We start from the raw sequence: 22018 nt of genomic DNA on the forward strand, positions 1-22018 counted from the left end.
CTGCTGCTGATGACCTGCAGGTTTATACAGTCAGGCTATGGTTTCAGACCATCACTGGTTGGTTGGTTGGTTAATGAATGGATGACAACAGTACATGACAAGCACACCGGCTAGGACCAGCCAACAGCCAATGAAATCAATCCTTTTTCAACTGATTCAGAAAAATGACAGCCCAAGTCTGTCAATCATCAGGTGTCCTTATGACCCAAAAGTGCAACTTGCAACTGGGGGACATCTCCTGCATCACTCCTGGCTTCTCTGAGACGCGACGGGACCTCCTCATAAGGGGGTGGGGGGTGATCTGGGCTTTGACTGGGTCTGCGGGGGGGGTGACTGCAGGCGTCTGATTGGTTGCTGACAGGTGACTGATTGCTGCTGGAGGACTCCTGAGCCAACAGCAGCGGAGTAGGAGCGGGTGCGGAGCAGGGGGGAAGGCGCTGGCCCCAGCTGCCATACACAGCCTCCTCGTAGGAGGGGAGGGAGATGGGGAGACCGTCCACCATCAGGTCCATCTGGTCCGACGACCGACGACTGGACCGGGACCGAGGAAACCAGGGAGGAGGTGACGGAGGAGTCGGGAGGTTGTAAAAGAGAGCGAGAAGAATGAGGGAAAGAGAGAAGCAAGAACAGAAGTATAACATGGACAGCTGCAACACATCGGCCCTCATTTATCAACACGTGTACACCCATTTTATCACCGCATTCATCATTCCAGCGTGACTTTGAACTTGGACGTACCCTACGGCAGAACTCACGTTAGGTCGGGAGCTGTCATTGGCTTTGTCTGCACCAACTTTCTGTCCTACAGACAAGTTTGACCAGCTGAAAGGCATCTAAACATATGTAGGGCAGTTTAGATGCTTAATCAAACAGTGCTTTATTGGCTCTGTTAAAACATAATGCAAGCGCATATGTTTGCGCTACGAGATGATGCCGGTCGGTTTGGACGGTATGATCACTTCATAAATGCCGTGCCGACGTGAGTGCACGCCAAAACCCCACGCTCGAATTTAACCCATTCTGAACGGGAACCCATTTTGGTGTTAGCATCATGTTATGCTTTAGCTATTGAAAAATAGCAGATCTACAAGCTCATATCGCGCCACCGAGTGGCGCGATACGAGCTTGTAGGTCTGCTATTTAAAAAAAATTGAAGAACGATTGACATATAAACATAGCTTTATCAGAAAACTGTCAGGATGTAGAAGACGTTTATAGAATCTGATCTCAGGTCAGAATGGGTTAAGGCAGAATTTACACTCTATTGATAAATGAGGGCCATTGTATCTGCTGTATAATGGTACAGCTGTACTGTCTCGTGATGTGTGTGGTTGGCGGTGTATGAGCGCCGACCTCATGGTCTTACCTGTGTGAGTGACATGGGTAGAGGCGGGACTTAATGACCATGCAGGCAGTGGTGGTGAGTAGGAAGATGGACACGCCCACTGCCGTGGTGGCAACACTTGGCAGGGAGTGGGCTGTTCTGTCCTCATGGTTCACGTTCATGTTGTGTTTATCTGAGGGAGAGAAGAAGCTTTGTTTAGTGGGGCTGTTCTGTCCTCATGGTTCACGTTCATGTTGTGTTTATCTGAGGGAGAGAAGAAGCTTTGTTTAGTGGGCTGTTCTGTCCTCATGGTTCACGTTCATGTTGTGTTTATCTGAGGGAGAGAAGAAGCTTTGTTTAGTGGGCTGTTCTGTCCTCATGGTTCACCTTCATGTTGTGTTTATCTGAGGGAGAGAAGAAGCTTTGTTTAGTGGGGCTGTTCTGTCCTCATGGTTCACGTTCATGTTGTGTTTATCTGAGGGAGAGAAGAAGCTTTGTTTAGTGGGCTGTTCTGTCCTCATGGTTCACCTTCATGTTGTGTTTATCTGAGGGAGAGAAGAAGCTTTGTTTAGTGGGGCTGTTCTGTCCTCATGGTTCACGTTCATGTTGTGTTTATCTGAGGGAGAGAAGAAGCTTTGTTTAGTGGGCTGTTCTGTCCTCATGGTTCACCTTCATGTTGTGTTTATCTGAGGAAGAGAAGAAGGGTTGTTTAGTGGGCTGTTCTGTCCTCATGGTTCACCTTCATGTTGTGTTTATCTGAGGAAGAGAAGAAGGGTTGTTTAGTGGGCTGTTCTGTCCTCATGGTTCACCTTCATGTTGTGTTTATCTGAGGGAGAGAAGAAGCTTTGTTTAGTGGGCTGTTCTGTCCTCATGGTTCACGTTCATGTTGTGTTTATCTGAGGGAGAGAAGAAGCTTTGTTTAGTGGGGCTGTTCTGTCCTCATGGTTCACGTTCATGTTGTGTTTATCTGAGGGAGAGAAGAAGCTTTGTTTAGTGGGCTGTTCTGTCCTCATGGTTCACGTTCATGTTGTGTTTATCTGAGGGAGAGAAGAAGCTTTGTTTAGTGGGGCTGTTCTGTCCTCATGGTTCACGTTCATGTTGTGTTTATCTGAGGGAGAGAAGAAGCTTTGTTTAGTGGGCTGTTCTGTCCTCATGGTTCACGTTCATGTTGTGTTTATCTGAGGGAGAGAAGAAGCTTTGTTTAGTGGGGCTGTTCTGTCCTCATGGTTCACGTTCATGTTGTGTTTATCTGAGGGACAGAAGAAGCTTTGTTTAGTGGGCTGTTCTGTCCTCATGGTTCACGTTCATGTTGTGTTTATCTGAGGGAGAGAAGAAGCTTTGTTTAGTGGGCTGTTCTGTCCTCATGGTTCACGTTCATGTTGTGTTTATCTGAGGGAGAGAAGAAGCTTTGTTTAGTGGGCTGTTCTGTCCTCATGGTTCACGTTCATGTTGTGTTTATCTGAGGGAGAGAAGAAGCTTTGTTTAGTGGGGCTGTTCTGTCCTCATGGTTCACGTTCATGTTGTGTTTATCTGAGGGAGAGAAGAAGCTTTGTTTAGTGGGGCTGTTCTGTCCTCACGGTTCACCTTCATGTTGTGTTTATCTGAGGGAGAGAAGAAGCTTTGTTTAGTGGGCTGTTCTGTCCTCATGGTTCACGTTCATGTTGTGTTTATCTGAGGGAGAGAAGAAGCTTTGTTTAGTGGGCTGTTCTGTCCTCATGGTTCACGTTCATGTTGTGTTTATCTGAGGGAGAGAAGAAGCTTTGTTTAGTGGGCTGTTCTGTCCTCATGGTTCACGTTCATGTTGTGTTTATCTGAGGGAGAGAAGAAGCTTTGTTTAGTGGGGCTGTTCTGTCCTCATGGTTCACGTTCATGTTGTGTTTATCTGAGGGAGAGAAGAAGCTTTGTTTAGTGGGGCTGTTCTGTCCTCATGGTTCACGTTCATGTTGTGTTTATCTGAGGGAGAGAAGAAGCTTTGTTTAGTGGGCTGTTCTGTCCTCATGGTTCACGTTCATGTTGTGTTTATCTGAGGGAGAGAAGAAGCTTTGTTTAGTGGGCTGTTCTGTCCTCATGGTTCACGTTCATGTTGTGTTTATCTGAGGGAGAGAAGAAGCTTTGTTTAGTGGGCTGTTCTGTCCTCATGGTTCACGTTCATGTTGTGTTTATCTGAGGGAGAGAAGAAGCTTTGTTTAGTGGGGCTGTTCTGTCCTCATGGTTCACGTTCATGTTGTGTTTATCTGAGGGAGAGAAGAAGCTTTGTTTAGTGGGCTGTTCTGTCCTCATGGTTCACCTTCATGTTGTGTTTATCTGAGGGAGAGAAGAAGCTTTGTTTAGTGGGCTGTTCTGTCCTCATGGTTCACCTTCATGTTGTGTTTATCTGAGGGAGAGAAGAAGCTTTGTTTAGTGGGGCTGTTCTGTCCTCATGGTTCACCTTCATGTTGTGTTTATCTGAGGGAGAGAAGAAGCTTTGTTTAGTGGGCTGTTCTGTCCTCATGGTTCACCTTCATGTTGTGTTTATCTGAGGGAGAGAAGAAGCTTTGTTTAGTGGGCTGTTCTGTCCTCATGGTTCACCTTCATGTTGTGTTTATCTGAGGGAGAGAAGAAGCTTTGTTTAGTGGGCTGTTCTGTCCTCATGGTTCACGTTCATGTTGTGTTTATCTGAGGGAGAGAAGAAGCTTTGTTTAGTGGGCTGTTCTGTCCTCATGGTTCACGTTCATGTTGTGTTTATCTGAGGGAGAGAAGAAGCTTTGTTTAGTGGGCTGTTCTGTCCTCATGGTTCACGTTCATGTTGTGTTTATCTGAGGGAGAGAAGAAGCTTTGTTTAGTGGGCTGTTCTGTCCTCATGGTTCACCTTCATGTTGTGTTTATCTGAGGGAGAGAAGAAGCTTTGTTTAGTGGGCTGTTCTGTCCTCATGGTTCACGTTCATGTTGTGTTTATCTGAGGGAGAGAAGAAGCTTTGTTTAGTGGGCTGTTCTGTCCTCATGGTTCACGTTCATGTTGTGTTTATCTGAGGGAGAGAAGAAGCTTTGTTTAGTGGGCTGTTCTGTCCTCATGGTTCACGTTCATGTTGTGTTTATCTGAGGGAGAGAAGAAGCTTTGTTTAGTGGGCTGTTCTGTCCTCATGGTTCACCTTCATGTTGTGTTTATCTGAGGGAGAGAAGAAGCTTTGTTTAGTGGGCTGTTCTGTCCTCATGGTTCACGTTCATGTTGTGTTTATCTGAGGGAGAGAAGAAGCTTTGTTTAGTGGGCTGTTCTGTCCTCATGGTTCACGTTCATGTTGTGTTTATCTGAGGGAGAGAAGAAGCTTTGTTTAGTGGGCTGTTCTGTCCTCATGGTTCACGTTCATGTTGTGTTTATCTGAGGGAGAGAAGAAGCTTTGTTTAGTGGGCTGTTCTGTCCTCATGGTTCACGTTCATGTTGTGTTTATCTGAGGGAGAGAAGAAGCTTTGTTTAGTGGGCTGTTCTGTCCTCATGGTTCACGTTCATGTTGTGTTTATCTGAGGGAGAGAAGAAGCTTTGTTTAGTGGGCTGTTCTGTCCTCATGGTTCACGTTCATGTTGTGTTTATCTGAGGGAGAGAAGAAGCTTTGTTTAGTGGGCTGTTCTGTCCTCATGGTTCACGTTCATGTTGTGTTTATCTGAGGGAGAGAAGAAGGTTTGTTTAGTGGGGCTGTTCTGTCCTCATGGTTCACGTTCATGTTGTGTTTATCTGAGGGAGAGAAGAAGGTTTGTTTAGTGGGCTGTTCTGTCCTCATGGTTCACGTTCATGTTGTGTTTATCTGAGGGAGAGAAGAAGCTTTGTTTAGTGGGCTGTTCTGTCCTCATGGTTCACGTTCATGTTGTGTTTATCTGAGGGAGAGAAGAAGCTTTGTTTAGTGGGCTGTTCTGTCCTCATGGTTCACGTTCATGTTGTGTTTATCTGAGGGAGAGAAGAAGCTTTGTTTAGTGGGCTGTTCTGTCCTCATGGTTCACGTTCATGTTGTGTTTATCTGAGGGAGAGAAGAAGCTTTGTTTAGTGGGCTGTTCTGTCCTCATGGTTCACGTTCATGTTGTGTTTATCTGAGGGAGAGAAGAAGCTTTGTTTAGTGGGCTGTTCTGTCCTCATGGTTCACGTTCATGTTGTGTTTATCTGAGGGAGAGAAGAAGCTTTGTTTAGTGGGGCTGTTCTGTCCTCATGGTTCACGTTCATGTTGTGTTTATCTGAGGGAGAGAAGAAGCTTTGTTTAGTGGGCTGTTCTGTCCTGATGGTTCACCTTCATGTTGTGTTTATCTGAGGGAGAGAAGAAGCTTTGTTTAGTGGGGCTGTTCTGTCCTCGTGGTTCACGTTCATGTTGTGTTTATCTGAGGGAGAGAAGAAGCTTTGTTTAGTGGGGCTGTTCTGTCCTCATGGTTCACCTTCATGTTGTGTTTATCTGAGGGAGAGAAGAAGGTTTGTTTAGTGTAAAATGACATGTTTTGTGTGCAATGTGTTTATTCAGTTTATAATCATGCTGTACAGCACTGGGAGTACCAAACCAGAAAAACTGCCGCATCACAGCACTCTTTTTGAGCTTATATCCAGAGCAGAGGTTGGTTCTGGAACAGTGGGCAGCCATTCTGCCATACCAGTGGACCGACTCCAGCACTAAGCCCAGTGCACTGGTCCCTAATAAGCCTGTCTTTTGGTGTGGGAGGAAAGTTAGTGTCAGTGATTGTTGCCTCCGCTGTTTCCAAACGCTTCATCATACAGTCTGGGCCAACGGAGAAGGTCTCATGAGTATCCGGATACAGCGGAAAAGTGGAGCCTCCTCGCCACCACTTCTGTTTCGTCTTTACAGTCGCGCATATTTATCCTAATATAAATAGAAAACATCTAAGGCTATATAGCTTGTTGCTTTATAGCAGAAAAGGAAATAAAAATATATATTTTCGTGGACGGAAATGGCCGCTTCCGTTACTCAGCTCCTGGGGGCTATAGTTCCAGACTCTATATAGCATTCGGGGATTGAGGAATAGTTGTCTGGCTACGCGAGACTAGAGGAAAGTCGACCGCCTGAAGGAAAGCCACATGAATACAAGGATAACATGCAGACACCTCAAAAGGCCCCATGGCCTTCTTGTTTTCATACAACAGAGCTAACCTCTGAGCCACCGATGTGCCACCCATGGAAAAGGGCTGTAACGCACTCTCAACTACTTTTGGTTTGAAAGCTAATTAGCCTTTTCACCCTTAACGTTAAAACTAAACTAAGGTGCCTTGGTAGATATAAGCCATAAGCATGACCATGAACTTGCAGTGTTTAAGGTTGTGAATCTGTGTCACAACTAAGATTCTATAGCAGAGCTTTATACTATGTCAGGAAAAGATGTGCCTTACCAGAACTGTTTTGGTCAGCCCAAATGTACACCCCAAATGTACATAAAACCTAATGGAACATGCCATTAACCCATTCTGACCGGGCACCCATTTTGGTGTCAGCATCTTGTTATGCTTTAGCTATTGAAAAATAGCAGATCTACAAGCTCATATCGCGCCACCGAGTGGCACGATACGAGCTTGTAGGTCTGCTATTTTAGAAAAATTGAAGAGCGACTGACATTAAGTGCACTGCAAGGATAGCAAGAAGCACGCAGCGGAATGTATCATAGACACAGTCTGTAGACAATCTAATAACAAAAAGGTTTCTATCCAATGCTGTGGTTAGTCTGTGCTGTCAGGGCACAGCAGTGGACTTCCACGAGGCTCCGCCGGTGACGGCGAAGAGCTTTTCAAGGTTATTATGGTGGTAGCCCACTTCCTCTGTCGGTGCTCTTGACTTCCTGTCGAAAACATGCCAGTTTGAGTCTCGAGAGAGGAAGTCAGAAATTGGGCGATGATGATAACGTTGCTGTCATAGCAGAAAACCTCATAGTCTCCATAGTTCAACTTTTTGCGGGTTTTTTGTAAATTACTAAACATCATACTACAGTGTCCTGGAAATGCTGAGCTTGTAATAATAGATCTGCCATAGATTAAAATATCAGTGGGTATATATTTAAACATTGAAAAGTATTAACAAGAGCTTGGGACTAAATCATAACTACTTAATAATAACTACATTGGATCCACTGTCTGGAACACTTTTCATTTCCTGAAAAGGTGTTGTACATACAAGGTTTCCAGGCGACAGTGACATAGCACACTGTAAAGGGTGCCCATGTGGCGTGGTGTTGTATTAACCCATTCTGACCTGAGATCAGATTCATACGAGGTTTCCACTGGACACACACTGGTCTGATTGACCCATTCTGACCTGAGATCAGATTCTAAAAAATGTCAGTCGTTCTTAGATTTTTCAAAAATAGCAGACCTACAAGCTCGTAGCGCGCCACTCGGTGGCGCGCTATGAGCTTGTAGATCTGCTATTTTTCAATAGCTAAAGCATAACATGATGCTAACACCAAAATGGGTGCCCGCCCAGAATGGGTTAAGTAGGTCAGATCAGCTGATACAAGACAAGGAGCGTTAGGGCTGTCACGATTAAACATTTAAATTGACGATTAAATTGCCACACAAATAATTGTGATTAACGATTTCATTGTGTTTTTTGGCATTGGAAATTGGAACGTTATATGAATTTACATTTCTCTCAGCCTTTTAGGCTTCGTAATAAAAAGGTGCATGGGGCAGATATGACAAATAACTGAAATATACCAAGAGATTACTGGCATTTTTATTCATCTTATACTTAAAACAAATTGAAATAGCAGAAACAGCCGATTTATAAGCTTTCAATGCGTCACGTTGTAAGCTTGTAGATCTGCTTGTTGTGACGCATTGTATGCTTGTAGATCTGTTTGTGACGTGTTATAAGCTTGTAGATCTGCTATTTATGCTTGTATGAACATCTTTCAACATGTATTAGACGATTATGTAATAATTGTGACAGGCTTAAGGAGCATTATCATTTCAAACACTGTGTGACACACAGACCATATACTGTACCTGTACTGTAAACAGCCTGAGGCTGACTTTGCCCCATCTGTGATGTTATTTAATGTCAATATATTTTCACATGCTACTCCATACTCAGCTCAGCTGATACAGCAGCTGTTGAAACCAAGCACTGCTAGGAGAAAGTATAGCCAAATCGTTTGCATACATAAGGTGGTTACTTAGCTGAACAAAAAGATCATTCATGTATAAATCAATCAATCTGACCCCATTGAGCCGAAACCCCACTTCCCCATCTAGCCTGAATACTCTGGTTTGCATATAAAAGTAAGCCAAGATTTGCATAATGCTGTCAGGCACACCCCTTTCTCTAAGTTTTAAAAACAGCTTCCGATGATTAACCCGGTCAAAAGACCAGGAGGCATCAATGAAACTAAAACAACAATTCTGGCTTCTATATTTCTAACACTTGTTTCAAAGCATAAATACATCTATCAGTACCACGCTTGGCCTTGAACCCAAATTGATTGTCTGTGGTACCAAAAAAGGAACATAATCAATCTAATAAAATTATTTCTAGGAACTTGGACAATACAGTATACTGGCTAGAGAAAGTTATCCAAGCTCCCCAAATTACCAGCTTTGCCGGCTTTGCTTTAATCTATTTTTAACGTATGAACATAATATTTACAGGCGATCCATAAAATTTGCTCTGTGACCCAAAGATGGGTCCCAACCCACTGTTTGGGAAACAGTTTAGATCCTGGTGTGATTGAATCCACCCCCAACACGCACGCACGCACGCGCACACACACGCACGCACGCACGCACGCACGCACGCACGCACGCACGCACGCACGCACGCACGCACGCACACACACACACACACACACACACACACACACACCCCTGTCTACCCACTCACCTTTCAGCGGCACACATGCTGGTACGGATGGCATCCATTTCCCGTGTCGGCACCGTGAGCTGCGGGCCTTGCTGGGGATGTAGAAGCCCGGCTCACAGAAGTAGTGGAGCGAGCTCTTCTGAGGGAAGCCTCGGCATGGCGACGGCTCACAGCGGAACCACCCGTGTTCTGGCATCACCGGATGGCTGCAGTTCCCTTGTCTGCCTGAGGAGACAGCAGAGAGGCATTTGTTTGGAGACAAATATATCACCGACGCCCTACTTGATCATACTAACTACAGCGTCACACAAAAGCATCACATGGAGCAGATCTGGAGCTTAATGGAGATCTGCAACTTTTGATACTTTTGAATTTGAATCCTGAAGATTAACAGTTTTGTAAATATGAGGTTTCCACCCGACACAGAGACGATATGTAAGGCACTTATTGTTGGCAATTGTTGGCAGCGCAATTAGAATTAGGTTAACCCATTCTGACCTGAGATCAGATTCATACGAGTTTTCCACTGGACACACACTGGTCTGATGAACCCATTCTGACCTGAGATCAGATTCTAAAAATGTCAGTCGTTCTTCGATTTTTCAAAATATAGCAGACCTACAAGCTCGTATCGCGCCACTCGGCGCCAAATGGGTGCCCGGTTAATGCCCAACTGCTCCAGTGAAGCAAGTGACCAGCAGTAGAATATGATCCTTGTACTGAGCGGCCCTCAGTAAAACATTAATTTGAAACTGGACTTTCAAGTTCTGCATAATAATAATAATCTTTCTTCATATGGTACTTTTACTGTACAATTACTGTAATAGCAAATATGACAATACCACACTGTTTTATCCACTGACATGCGCACTTAACCCATTCTTAACGGGCACCCATTTTGGTGTTGGCATCATGTTATGCTTTAGCTATTGAAAAATAGCAGATCTACAAGCTCATATCGCGCCACCGAGTGGCGCGATACGAGCTTGTAGATCTGCTATTTTTGAAAAATCGAAGAACGACTGACATTTTTTAGAATCTGATCTCAGGTCAGAATGGGTTCGTCAGACCAGCGTGTGTCCAGTGGAAACCTTGTATGAATCTGATCTCAGGTCAGAATGGGTTAAGCCTCTTCAATTGATCCAAAATGCCGCAGCTCGCTTGGTCTTCAACCAACCAGAATTCTCACATGTCTCCCCCCTTCTCCGCTCCCTCCATTGGCTCCCGGTTGCCGCCCCCCCGCACAGAGTGCAAAACTCTGATGCTGGCATTCAAAGCAACCAAAGGTATGGCACCCCCATACCTTGCAAGTCTGATCAGACCCCAGATCAGTTCTTGTCACTATATAGCAATAATTGGCCTCAGTCCTAAATGGGTTGTTTCCTGCCACGACAATTTGAACACTTTAAATAAACTATGGAAAAGAAGAAGCAATTTATGGTATTTGATGAAAACTGTCAAATTAACATTAGTATAGTAGATAATAATAATTATTATTATGGTAATTAGATGTTGAATGCTGCAAAGAATTTCTAGACTATATGACAGTTTTAGACAACTGTATTTGTTTAATCCAGGAAAGCATCTTCTGTGTCATTTTAGATTTTATAGTAACAGCTTTTCTGATGATCAAGACAGATGGCCATTTATTGATCCATAAAGCAGAGAGTTTGAGTCACGACGAATCGGTTGACAAAATTAAAAAAGCAGAGATGATACTGGAGTGAAATGGAGGTATGCTGTGTGTGTGTGTGTGTGTGTGTGTGTGTGTGTGTGTGTGTGTGTGTGTGTGTGTGTGTGTGTGTGTGTGTGTGTGTGTGTGTGTGTGTGTGTGTGTGTGTGTGTGTGTAGATGGCTTCATTGTAAATGGACAGCAAAGCGATAAGGTCACTGTATAAGTGTTGAGTGTCTACCAGTCTGTGAGTCAGTCAGTGTTAGGGTCCCAAGTCCAGGGAAAAGTGCATCTTTTTTTTTTTTTTTTAAGATATTTTTTTGCGGCTTACGCCTTTTATTGATTTTTGAAGGGACAGACAGTAGGCTGACAGGAAACGGGAGAGAGATGGGGGGGAAGACATGCAGTAAAGGCCGTGTCGGGTCCGGGAGTCGAACCCGCGGCACACTGCGACTGGATTACCAGTCCGGTGCCCAGACCGTTACGCTACGGCCTGGGCAAAAGTGCATCTTTTAGAAGCCATATTTACTTGTGTGTTTAAGCACTTCCCCTGTAATGTAAGCACTTCCCTGCTTTACACTAATTCAGTTACATACTCACAGCTAAGGTGAGGATAAGACCTATAGCGGGGCTATCAGCCCTAAAGCCAAACATGAATTACAACATACAATACCTACTGAGCCCTATACTGCCCTATTAAGGAGAGTTAGGAAATGAAAGTGTCTCAAAACAAAATGAACTGATCCATTCCAGACACAAGAATGAAAGTTAAAGAGGCTTTTCAAAATGAAACTACTCACTCACTATTCACTCCTTCCAATCGTCAGACTTCCTGTATACTTTGTAGGTTGAACTTTCCCTTTGCAATGCAAATGTGGCATGTCTGAGGCTCTTGTCTTTAGGCTCCCAGCTCCTCTAATAATCCCTTAGCTAGTGACCCGGACACGTACAGAGCAGGTCATCGGTGGAAAAACACTATGAAACACATTTATTACCAGAATGAAGAAGGAACTGAAATGTCTTCTACCACTGCTATTATGTCGCTCTGCAAAGAAGCACTGAAATGCTTGAAATGTTCAATGCTGGCTGCCCTTGAGATTCATTGAAGAGGTCTTTAACCCATTCTGACCGGGCACCCATTTTGGTGTTGGCATCATGTTATGCTTTAGCTATTGAAAGATAGCAGATCTACAAGCTCATATCGCGCCACCGAGTGGCGCGATACGAGCTTGTAGGTCTGCTATTTTTTTTTAAATCGAAGAACGACTGACATTTTTAGAATCTGATCTCAGGTCAGAATGGGTTAATAATGCACAGCCCTGTTTTATCGTGTAAATATGTGAGTGTAGTTGTGGACGTCATGCGGGGTCAGAGAGGTGGTACCTTCAGTGAGGCGTGGCAGGATTGCCAGGAGAAGGAGTCCATATCTCAGGCTGATGGGCGCACACAGCCATGGATACAGCACCGGCGGAGACATCAAAACACACTTCCTGATGGTACAACAGAGACAGAAACAGACGCTCCGTCAGTAGGCTACTCCCACCACACAGACAAGAGAGAGATGAGTACATCTTTATTTACAGCAAATGAAAGAGGACGCTGTTGTTGCTAGAGGATACAGGATACAAACCAATACCTCCACACAACCACTTAACCCATTCTGACCTGAGATCAGATTCATACGAGGTTTCCGCTGGACACACACTGGGTCTGATTAACCCATTCTGACCTGAGATCAGATTCTAAAAATGTCAGTCGTTCTTCGATTTAAAAAAAATAGCAGACCTACAAGCTCGTATCGCGCCACTCGGTGGCGCGATATGAGCTTGTAGATCTGCTATTTTTCAATAGCTAAAGCACGACATGATGCTAACACCAAAATGGGTGCCCGGTCAGAATTGATTAAGCAGATCTACAAGCAATCTTCTACAACGTCTTCTGTGTAATTCTCTGCTAAATGTCAACATGGCAAAACAACAACATCAGATGTTTTACGTCACCAGGCATACATTCTGGAAACAGTTATTTTTTGCTACAATTTATTACTGATCTCCTCACAAGAAAACAATGGGATTTAGTTAGAAGAATCAGGCCATTTTCCCCTGTCAGAAATGTATTGAGAGGAGGACGGCCCCTTGAGACGCAGCATCTCGTTTTAGATACAACTACAACAAGTACACAGAACTAAAGACACATAGGTGGACATGACTGACAGACAGAAAGTGGAGATGCCTTGTTGCTGCCCTACATGGCATAAAGGGCAGTAAGTAAGTAAGTAAGGTAGATTTTGCAGTATATTCAGTCTATTTCATATAGTTTTGACATGCTGTACACTCAGGTACACTCAGCGCTGTGCTTTCACACATACAGAGCAGTAGGACACACAGCTGCAACAACAATACCAACAACAAACTAAAAGGCTGCGTGAAACGGTGGGGCCCTTGACCCCACTTTAACACAGGGTCAAATGGGAACACTCCATATGAAAGCAACACTAATCCAGACATGTTGTGCCAGGCTAGTGGGGCCTCCTGTACCATAATACATCCAGCCGTATACTTGATGCTTTTCCACCAGTCAAATAAACATGTACGGCACAAAACCCATACATTCTGTTTATTTTACTTATTTCTTTATTTTTAGCAGTGAGGACTCACTTTACCAGCATGTCAATTTCAATTCTTCAGATACCATTTCAGTTTTATATCGTATTCTATTCAGTGGAGTTGTGTCAGTAAACTGGGACTGACCTCAACCTTTGACCCAAACAAACACAGCTCATCTTCAACAATGACTAAACCTGCCGACTGCCAAGCAAAGCTCTCCCAGTATGACTACTGTACACCGCCAAACCCACAGTGATATTTACTGTACTGTATACCAGTGGACCAAGTTAACTGGTTACAATGGAAGCATAAATGCTACAGTGTTTTCACAATGTGTGGGTGTGTTTTGATGCTCCAGCAATGCATGTATGCATGCCATGCTTTACACACACACACACACACACACACACACACACACACACACACACACACACACACACACACACACACACACACACACACACACACACACACACACACACACACCTTTTGCACTTGTTGAGTTATAAATTAACACTGCAGATTTCACGCATTCTTTCACACGTCTGTTTGATGATGTGACAACATGGTGCTACTGTACGTACGTTAGTCATCAAATCTCTCTGTGATATTAAAAGACACTTTCTGTCTTGCTGTAGCTGTGCTACAGCTTGCCAAGTTGGGAAAAGGGATAATGTATTCTTCCCCTGCCATCTAAAATTCCCCCCTACATTCTGTTGATTTGTTGATTAATTCTGACCGGGCACCCATTTTGGTGTCGGCATCATGTTATGCTTTAGCTATTGAAAAATAGCAGACCTACAAGCTCGTATCGCGCCACCGAGTGGCGCGATACGAGCTTGTAGGTCTGCTATTTTTTGAAAAAACGAAGAACGACTGACATCTTTAGAATCTGATCTCAGGTCAGAATGGGTTAATCAGACCAGTGTGTGTCCAGTGGAAACCTCGTATGAATCTGATCTCAGGACCATACCAGTGTCAAATTATGTCATGGTCTTGGTCTATTAGTCACATGTTTGGACATGCAGGTTTACACAAGTGTGTTATTCTTAATTCTTCCAGTTTTGAATAAATATATTTTTTTCACCCTGTGTATGTAGGCCTACCTGAAGTAATGTCTATGATGTGAAATTGTGAATACATAATTCTGTGATTATCCAGGCAGAGCTGACTGAGCAGAAAAGGCTCCTTTTCAGCAAAGCCCTATAGCTGTCACTTCCTATTGACACAGTTACACAAATGTACAGGCTGGTGCCCTGTCCTGTACCGCAAGAGGCCACAGCCACAGAGCAGTATATATACAGTCAAATGTACAGGCTGGTGCCCTGTCCTGTACCGCAAGAGGCCACAGCCACAGAGGAGTATATATACAGTCAAATGTACAGGCTGGTGCCCTGTCCTGTTCAGCAAGAGGCCACAGCCACAGAGGAGTCTATATACAGTCAAATGTACAGGCTGGTGCCCTGTCCTGTTCAGCAAGAGGCCACAGCCACAGAGGAGTATATATACAGTCAAATGTACAGGCTGGTGCCCTGTCCTGGACAGCAAGAGGCCACAGCCACAGAGGAGTATATATACAGTCAAATGTACAGGCTGGTGTCCTGTCCTGTACCGCAAGAGGCCACAGCCACAGAGGAGTATCTATACAGTCAAATGTACAGGCTGGTGCCCTGTCCTGTACCGCAAGAGGCCACAGCCACAGAGGAGTCTATATACAGTCAAATGTACAGGCTGGTGCCCTGTCCTGTACCGCAAGAGGCCACAGCCACAGAGGAGTATATATACAGTCAAATGTACAGGCTGGTGCCCTGTCCTGGACAGCAAGAGGCCACAGCCACAGAGGAGTATATATACAGTCAAATGTACAGGCTGGTGCCCTGTCCTGTACCGCAAGAGGCCACAGCCACAGAGGAGTATATATACAGTCAAATGTACAGGCTGGTGCCCTGTCCTGGACAGCAAGAGGCCACAGCCACAGAGGAGTATATATACAGTCAAATGTACAGGCTGGTGCCCTGTCCTGTACCGCAAGAGGCCACAGCCACAGAGGAGTCTATATACAGTCAAATGTACAGGCTGGTGCCCTGTCCTGGACAGCAAGAGGCCACAGCCACAGAGGAGTATATATACAGTCAAATGTACAGTCTGGTGCCCTGTCCTGTACCGCAAGAGACCACAGCCACAGAGGAGTATATATACCGTCAGGAGCAGCTCTAGAATCACAATTAGCTTTATTGTCATTTGTCACATCACAGTTTCACAAGTCAAATAGTGCGTGAAATTCGTTTTTTGTGCATAGACTGACATCTACTACTACTGGAGCATCAATATCCGTTGTTAATACTTGGGGGATGGGTATGTGATTTTAATTCCCAAAGGCAGTGATTTTCTGGTTCCAGGCCCTTTGACCTGCTACTGTGTTCATTATGAAATCATTGAAATGCAATAAAAATAATGATAGCAGAGATGCAATGCACCACTCATGATGGACCACATGAAACCTGAGCTACAGATCCTCTGTTTATACAGGTAGAAACATTTAGAATTTGCCTCTCTTTCTTCTAGCAGGACTCAGGAGATCTATATCATACCACAAAATATACTTTGACTGTACAGTTAGTAGTGGTGACTGTACAGTTAGTATTGACTGTACAGTTAGTATTGACTGTACAGTTAGTATTGACTGTACAGTTAGTAGTGGTGACTGTACAGTTAGTATTGACTGTACAGTTAGTATTGAATGTACAGTTAGTAGTGGTGACTGTACAGTTAGTATTGACTGTACAGTTAGTAGTGGTGACTGTACAGTTAGTATTGACTGTACAGTTAGTATTGACTGTACAGTTAGTAGTGGTGACTGTACAGTTAGTATTGACTGTACAGTTAGTATTGACTGTACAGTTAGTACTGACTGTACAGTTAGTATTGACTGTACAGTTAGTATTGACTGTACAGTTAGTATTGACTGTACAGTTAGTATTGACTGTACAGTTAGTATTGACTGTACAGTTAATAGTGGTGACTGTACAGTTAGTATTGACTGTACAGTTAGTAGTGGTGACTGTACAGTTAGTATTGACTGTACAGTTAGTATTGACTGTACAGTTAGTATTGACTGTACAGTTAGTAGTGGTGACTGTACAGTTAGTAGTGGTGACTGTACAGTTAGTATTGACTGTACAGTTAGTAGTGGTGACTGTACAGTTAGTATTGACTGTACAGTTAGTATTGACTGTACAGTTAGTATTGACTGTACAGTTAGTAGTGGTGACTGTACAGTTAGTATTGACTGTACAGTTAGTATTGACTGTACAGTTAGTATTGACTGTACAGTTAGTATTGACTGTACAGTTAGTAGTGGTGACTGTACAGTTAGTAGTGGTGACTGTACAGTTAGTATTGACTGTACAGTTAGTAGTGGTGACTGTACAGTTAGTATTGACTGTACAGTTAGTATTGACTGTACAGTTAGTATTGACTGTACAGTTAGTAGTGGTGACTGTACAGTTAGTATTGACTGTACAGTTAGTATTGACTGTACAGTTAGTATTGACTGTACAGTTAGTATTGAATGTACAGTTAGTAGTTGAATGTACAGTTAGTAGTGGTGACTGTACAGTTAGTATTGACTGTACAGTTAGTATTGACTGTACAGTTAGTATTGACTGTACAGTTAGTATTGACTGTACAGTTAGTATTGACTGTACAGTTAGTAGTGGTGACTGTACAGTTAGTATTGACTGTACAGTTAGTATTGACTGTACAGTTAGTAGTGGTGACTGTACAGTTAGTATTGACTGTACAGTTAGTATTGACTGTACAGTTAGTATTGACTGTACAGTTAGTATTGACTGTACAGTTAGTATTGACTGTACAGTTAGTAGTGACTGTACAGTTAGTATTGACTGTACAGTTAGTATTGACTGTACAGTTAGTAGTGGTGACTGTACAGTTAGTATTGACTGTACAGTTAGTATTGACTGTACAGTTAGTATTGACTGTACAGTTAGTATTGAATGTACAGTTAGTATTGACTGTACAGTTAGTAGTATTGACTGTACAGTTAGTAGTGGTGACTGTACAGTTAGTATTGACTGTACAGTTAGTATTGACTGTACAGTTAGTATTGACTGTACAGTTAGTATTGACTGTACAGTTAGTATTGACTGTACAGTTAGTAGTGGTGACTGTACAGTTAGTATTGACTGTACAGTTAGTATTGACTGTACAGTTAGTATTGACTGTACAGTTAGTATTGACTGTACAGTTAGTATTGACTGTACAGTTAGTATTGACTGTACAGTTAGTAGTGGTGACTGTACAGTTAGTATTGACTGTACAGTTAGTATTGACTGTACAGTTAGTATTGACTGTACAGTTAGTATTGACTGTACAGTTAGTAGTATTGACTGTACAGTTAGTATTGACTGTACAGTTAGTATTGACTGTACAGTTAGTATTGACTGTACAGTTAGTAGTGGTGACTGTACAGTTAGTATTGACTGTACAGTTAGTATTGACTGTACAGTTAGTAGTGGTGACTGTACAGTTAGTATTGACTGTACAGTTAGTATTGACTGTACAGTTAGTAGTGGTGACTGTACAGTTAGTATTGACTGTACAGTTAGTATTGACTGTACAGTTAGTATTGACTGTACAGTTAGTAGTGGTGACTGTACAGTTAGTATTGACTGTACAGTTAGTATTGACTGTACAGTTAGTAGTGGTGACTGTACAGTTAGTATTGACTGTACAGTTAGTAGTGGTGACTGTACAGTTAGTATTGACTGTACAGTTAGTATTGACTGTACAGTTAGTAGTGGTGACTGTACAGTTAGTATTGACTGTACAGTTAGTATTGACTGTACAGTTAGTATTGAATGTACAGTTAGTAGTGGTGACTGTACAGTTAGTATTGACTGTACAGTTAGTATTGACTGTACAGTTAGTAGTGGTGACTGTACAGTTAGTATTGACTGTACAGTTAGTATTGACTGTACAGTTAGTATTGACTGTACAGTTAGTAGTGGTGACTGTACAGTTAGTATTGACTGTACAGTTAGTATTGACTGTACAGTTAGTAGTGGTGACTGTACAGTTAGTATTGACTGTACAGTTAGTATTGACTGTACAGTTAGTATTGACTGTACAGTTAGTAGTGGTGACTGTACAGTTAGTAGTGGTGACTGTACAGTTAGTATTGACTGTACAGTTAGTAGTGGTGGGCATTGTATCACGATACAGAGGCCACGGTGGTACGAATCTATCGATATACGAAATTTTACGTTGATTCCAAATAATGACCATGTATTTACTACAGGAGCTTTTCTTTATTATTCTGTAGCACGTATTAAATAATGACCATGTATTTACTACAGGAGCTTTTCTTTATTATTCTGTAGCACGTATTGATAATGACCATGTATTTACTACAGGAGCTTTTCTTTATTATTCTGTAGCACATATTGATAATGACCATGTATTTACTACAGGAGCTTTTCATTGCACCTACACCACATGTGTTTATATGTCAAAACTGCATCGCCCACACAACCGATATAGCAGCCTCTGTATCGATTCACATATCGTCTGGAGTATATATATATCGATATATTGCCATATCGATTAATTGAACCCACCACTAACAGTCACAATGCTTAATTGAATCAGTGTATTAAATGGAGGGATCATAGATTTAAGCTAGAGAAGTGTTGGGAGTCTTGGGACCACATTCACCTGACTGGAAGCATCCCTGGTTCCTGATTCAGAACAGAAGTGGACATGTGCAGGACCAAGGAGGAGAGCCTGAGTATTAATAAGCCTGAGATTCACATGGTCAGTCTGAGGTAGCCCTGATGGTTTCTATACTACCATCTAAATGCTAAATATATTAGTTTGATGGGACAATACAATCTGAAATCTGAAGATTGACAATCCAATCACATTTAGGCCTATTAAACAGACCCAAGATCACTTGACCATGTTATGCCAACTGATAAGTAACCAAACAAACAAAACACAATGCCCCCGAGGGCCCATGAGACCCAGGTCCATCATACTCACACACCAGAATGAAATGGTTAAAGGTATATTCAGTGATTTCACTTAATTCAAATATCACTTATTTTTTTGTTTTGTTGTGATAATCCTCCCTACTATAGAGTGTGCTGGCCATATAAGGAGTTCCTCCCTGTCCCCAGTTAACCCCTGGGGGTCAAAAAACCTTAGGTTTCGTTTTTGACTCTCTATCCTGATTGGACGAAAGGCTGGGTCTCACAGCCAAAAACGAAACCTAAGGTTTTTTGAGTGAAATCACTGAATATACCTTTAACAAATACACTAGAGTAATAACATAGTGTTCCCTGGTTGGATGTAGGGAGCCTTGCAGTAGGACTAGGCCCAGTCAGTTTGCTGCCTGCTTTGCCAGGTAATTTACCTGAGGTAAAGTTAAGTAGCCTATCCTTGATTTGAATACAACCTCCTCCCAGTGACAGCTGTGCTGGACTCGGAAAACCACATAGTCGGCATGACTCCGCAAACAGATTTATCTTTGCATCTTCATTCTTCAAAGATCTTGAGTTGAGACTGAGAGCGCGTCTCCAGAGCGCGTTGTTCTCATTCTCATGCGCTTTTAGATCGAATCATCAGACAGTCGATAACAATTGTCTTTCATTCAGCGAATTGAAAGCCTCGGTTCTTCTTCAGTGACATAACATTAACGTAACAGATGTGTTATCAGAGAAGGTTCATGACACACACACACACACGCACACACACACACACACACACACACACACACACACACACACACACACACACACACACACACACACACACACACACACACAACATGGTTCAATGCTGTTGTGGGCTATTATTAACGACAGTGGGAGTATGATCCCGAAGCCTATTAAAAACGTCGATTGAACGACCGTGCGATGCTGAAACGTTCTACAACCAGATGTATTCGATCATCAAGATCAATAGCCTAAATATTAATTAAATCATTTTCATCCAAAACACCTTTATAACCACAAGAGCGCGCTGCGCGCATAGTCAAATATTAGAAGCTGCTACTGTAGAAATGTATAAAGTTGTTAGAAATATTTAAAATAGTCCCCGAGGGGGCCAAACCAAATACAGAGAAATCATCACTCACCTTAAACGCTATATGGGTGCCAGTCCGATATCAGGCAGTCCTCCTCGTTGACTCGTTTTTAGTCTTGTTAAAAAACCTACAATGGCGCTATTAAAATGAATGGTTCACACAAAACAAAAGCAACAAGTAGAGCCTTTTTTCCTCTCAGCCTGCTTCACTCATCGATCAGCTGTTTGACGGCCGCACACACACTTGTCATTGGTGACCAGTGTTCATAAACCCCACCCACCGCTCCATTCCGTCATATTCTGGAAATTCCAATCTCGTTCGCCCCCCCCCCCCCCTCCCCTCCCCTCCCCTCCCCTCTCTCTCTCTCTCTCTCTCTCTCTCTCTCTCTCTCTCTCTCTCTCTCTCTCTCTCTCTCTCTCTCTCTCCTGTCAGTTTAGCATGGCACGCTGTCGCCTCTGGCTGCCGCTGACCGAGAGACAAAATGTGCGTCATGGCCCATGGGATAGCACCATCATAATAGCCGGGGGCCCAGTGTGCTCACCCATTGCCCTGCTCGTTTTTTTTTTAAGTGTAGGTAGGCTATAAAAAGGTTTCCAAATAATCCTGTGCAATAATGCTCACTGCTCACCAGAAGAGTCGCATGCAGCCAGCTCAGCTGCATATAGGCTACTGCAATCATCTTCTGCTATTAATTACGATACGAATACATTGCATAGGCGCAGTGGCGTGCACAGATAGACACTAGGGGGTGCTAGAGCTTAATTTGTAGTGTGTGGACCATGCGGTGACATTGATCAAATCTTGATAAAAAACGCTTCTACTATATTATTTAGGCCCCCACAATCTAAAGCTATATGTTTCTATGTCAGTGCACTGGTTCTTCGATAAATAAATAAAATAGCAGACCTACAAGCTCGTAGCGCGCCACCTAGATCTGCTATTTTTCAATAGCTTAAGCACCAAAATGCGCTGCACAAGGTGCCCTTTTTTTCACTTGAGCACCTGCCCCTCTAAATGTCACGCCACTGAATACATGCATAGGCGGGGCCTACATGATAGTGGGCACATCCATGTAAAATTGACTATTTTGTCCAAAATGTTATGAATGTAATATTAGAAAAAATGGTAATGTATTCCTATGATGTGAACATGCTGATGTAAACTCAGAATAGTCTGTTCTGCTAATGACAAGGTGATGGCTGACCAAGTGACCATTAGTGTTGTAGAGGTCAGGCAGGGTGGGTCAGTTGTGATGACTGACCAGTGTGGTAAATCTGGTAGTGGCTGATTAGCCTGGTTAATAAACCAGTGGCTGATAGCCACTAAGGTACCCTGACCCAAATTAAGCTAAGAATAAGAAATACAGCCTGTAAAATAAAGAAGCAAAGAGAACATTATATATTATAATTATGTTAAAAAAAGTCATAATCATTCACAATATGCACCCCTAGGGTATAAAGTGTGTGTTGATTTTTAACCTGACCATGATCTTTC

General features: G+C 43.1%; 1 protein-coding gene across 1 annotated transcript; it reads right to left on the reverse strand.

The window, feature by feature from the left end:
- Positions 1–164: 164 nt before the first annotated feature.
- Positions 165–20751, reverse strand: LOC310864158 (sushi domain-containing protein 6). The gene is made up of 5 exons (XM_083772739.1): positions 20576–20751; positions 12194–12300; positions 9160–9363; positions 1367–1517; positions 165–531 (listed from the first exon to the last, which is right to left on the reverse strand). Exons 2-5 carry the CDS (start codon positions 12285–12287, stop codon positions 189–191), a joined length of 792 nt encoding a protein of 263 aa, XP_083628865.1. The 5' UTR covers positions 12288–12300; positions 20576–20751; the 3' UTR covers positions 165–188.
- Between the last annotated feature and the right edge of the window lie 1267 nt (positions 20752–22018).

Source organism: Protomyctophum parallelum (genome assembly GCF_964188405.1).
Source record: "Protomyctophum parallelum genome assembly, chromosome: 9".
In the NCBI taxonomy this organism is placed as follows: Eukaryota; Metazoa; Chordata; class Actinopteri; order Myctophiformes; family Myctophidae; genus Protomyctophum; species Protomyctophum parallelum.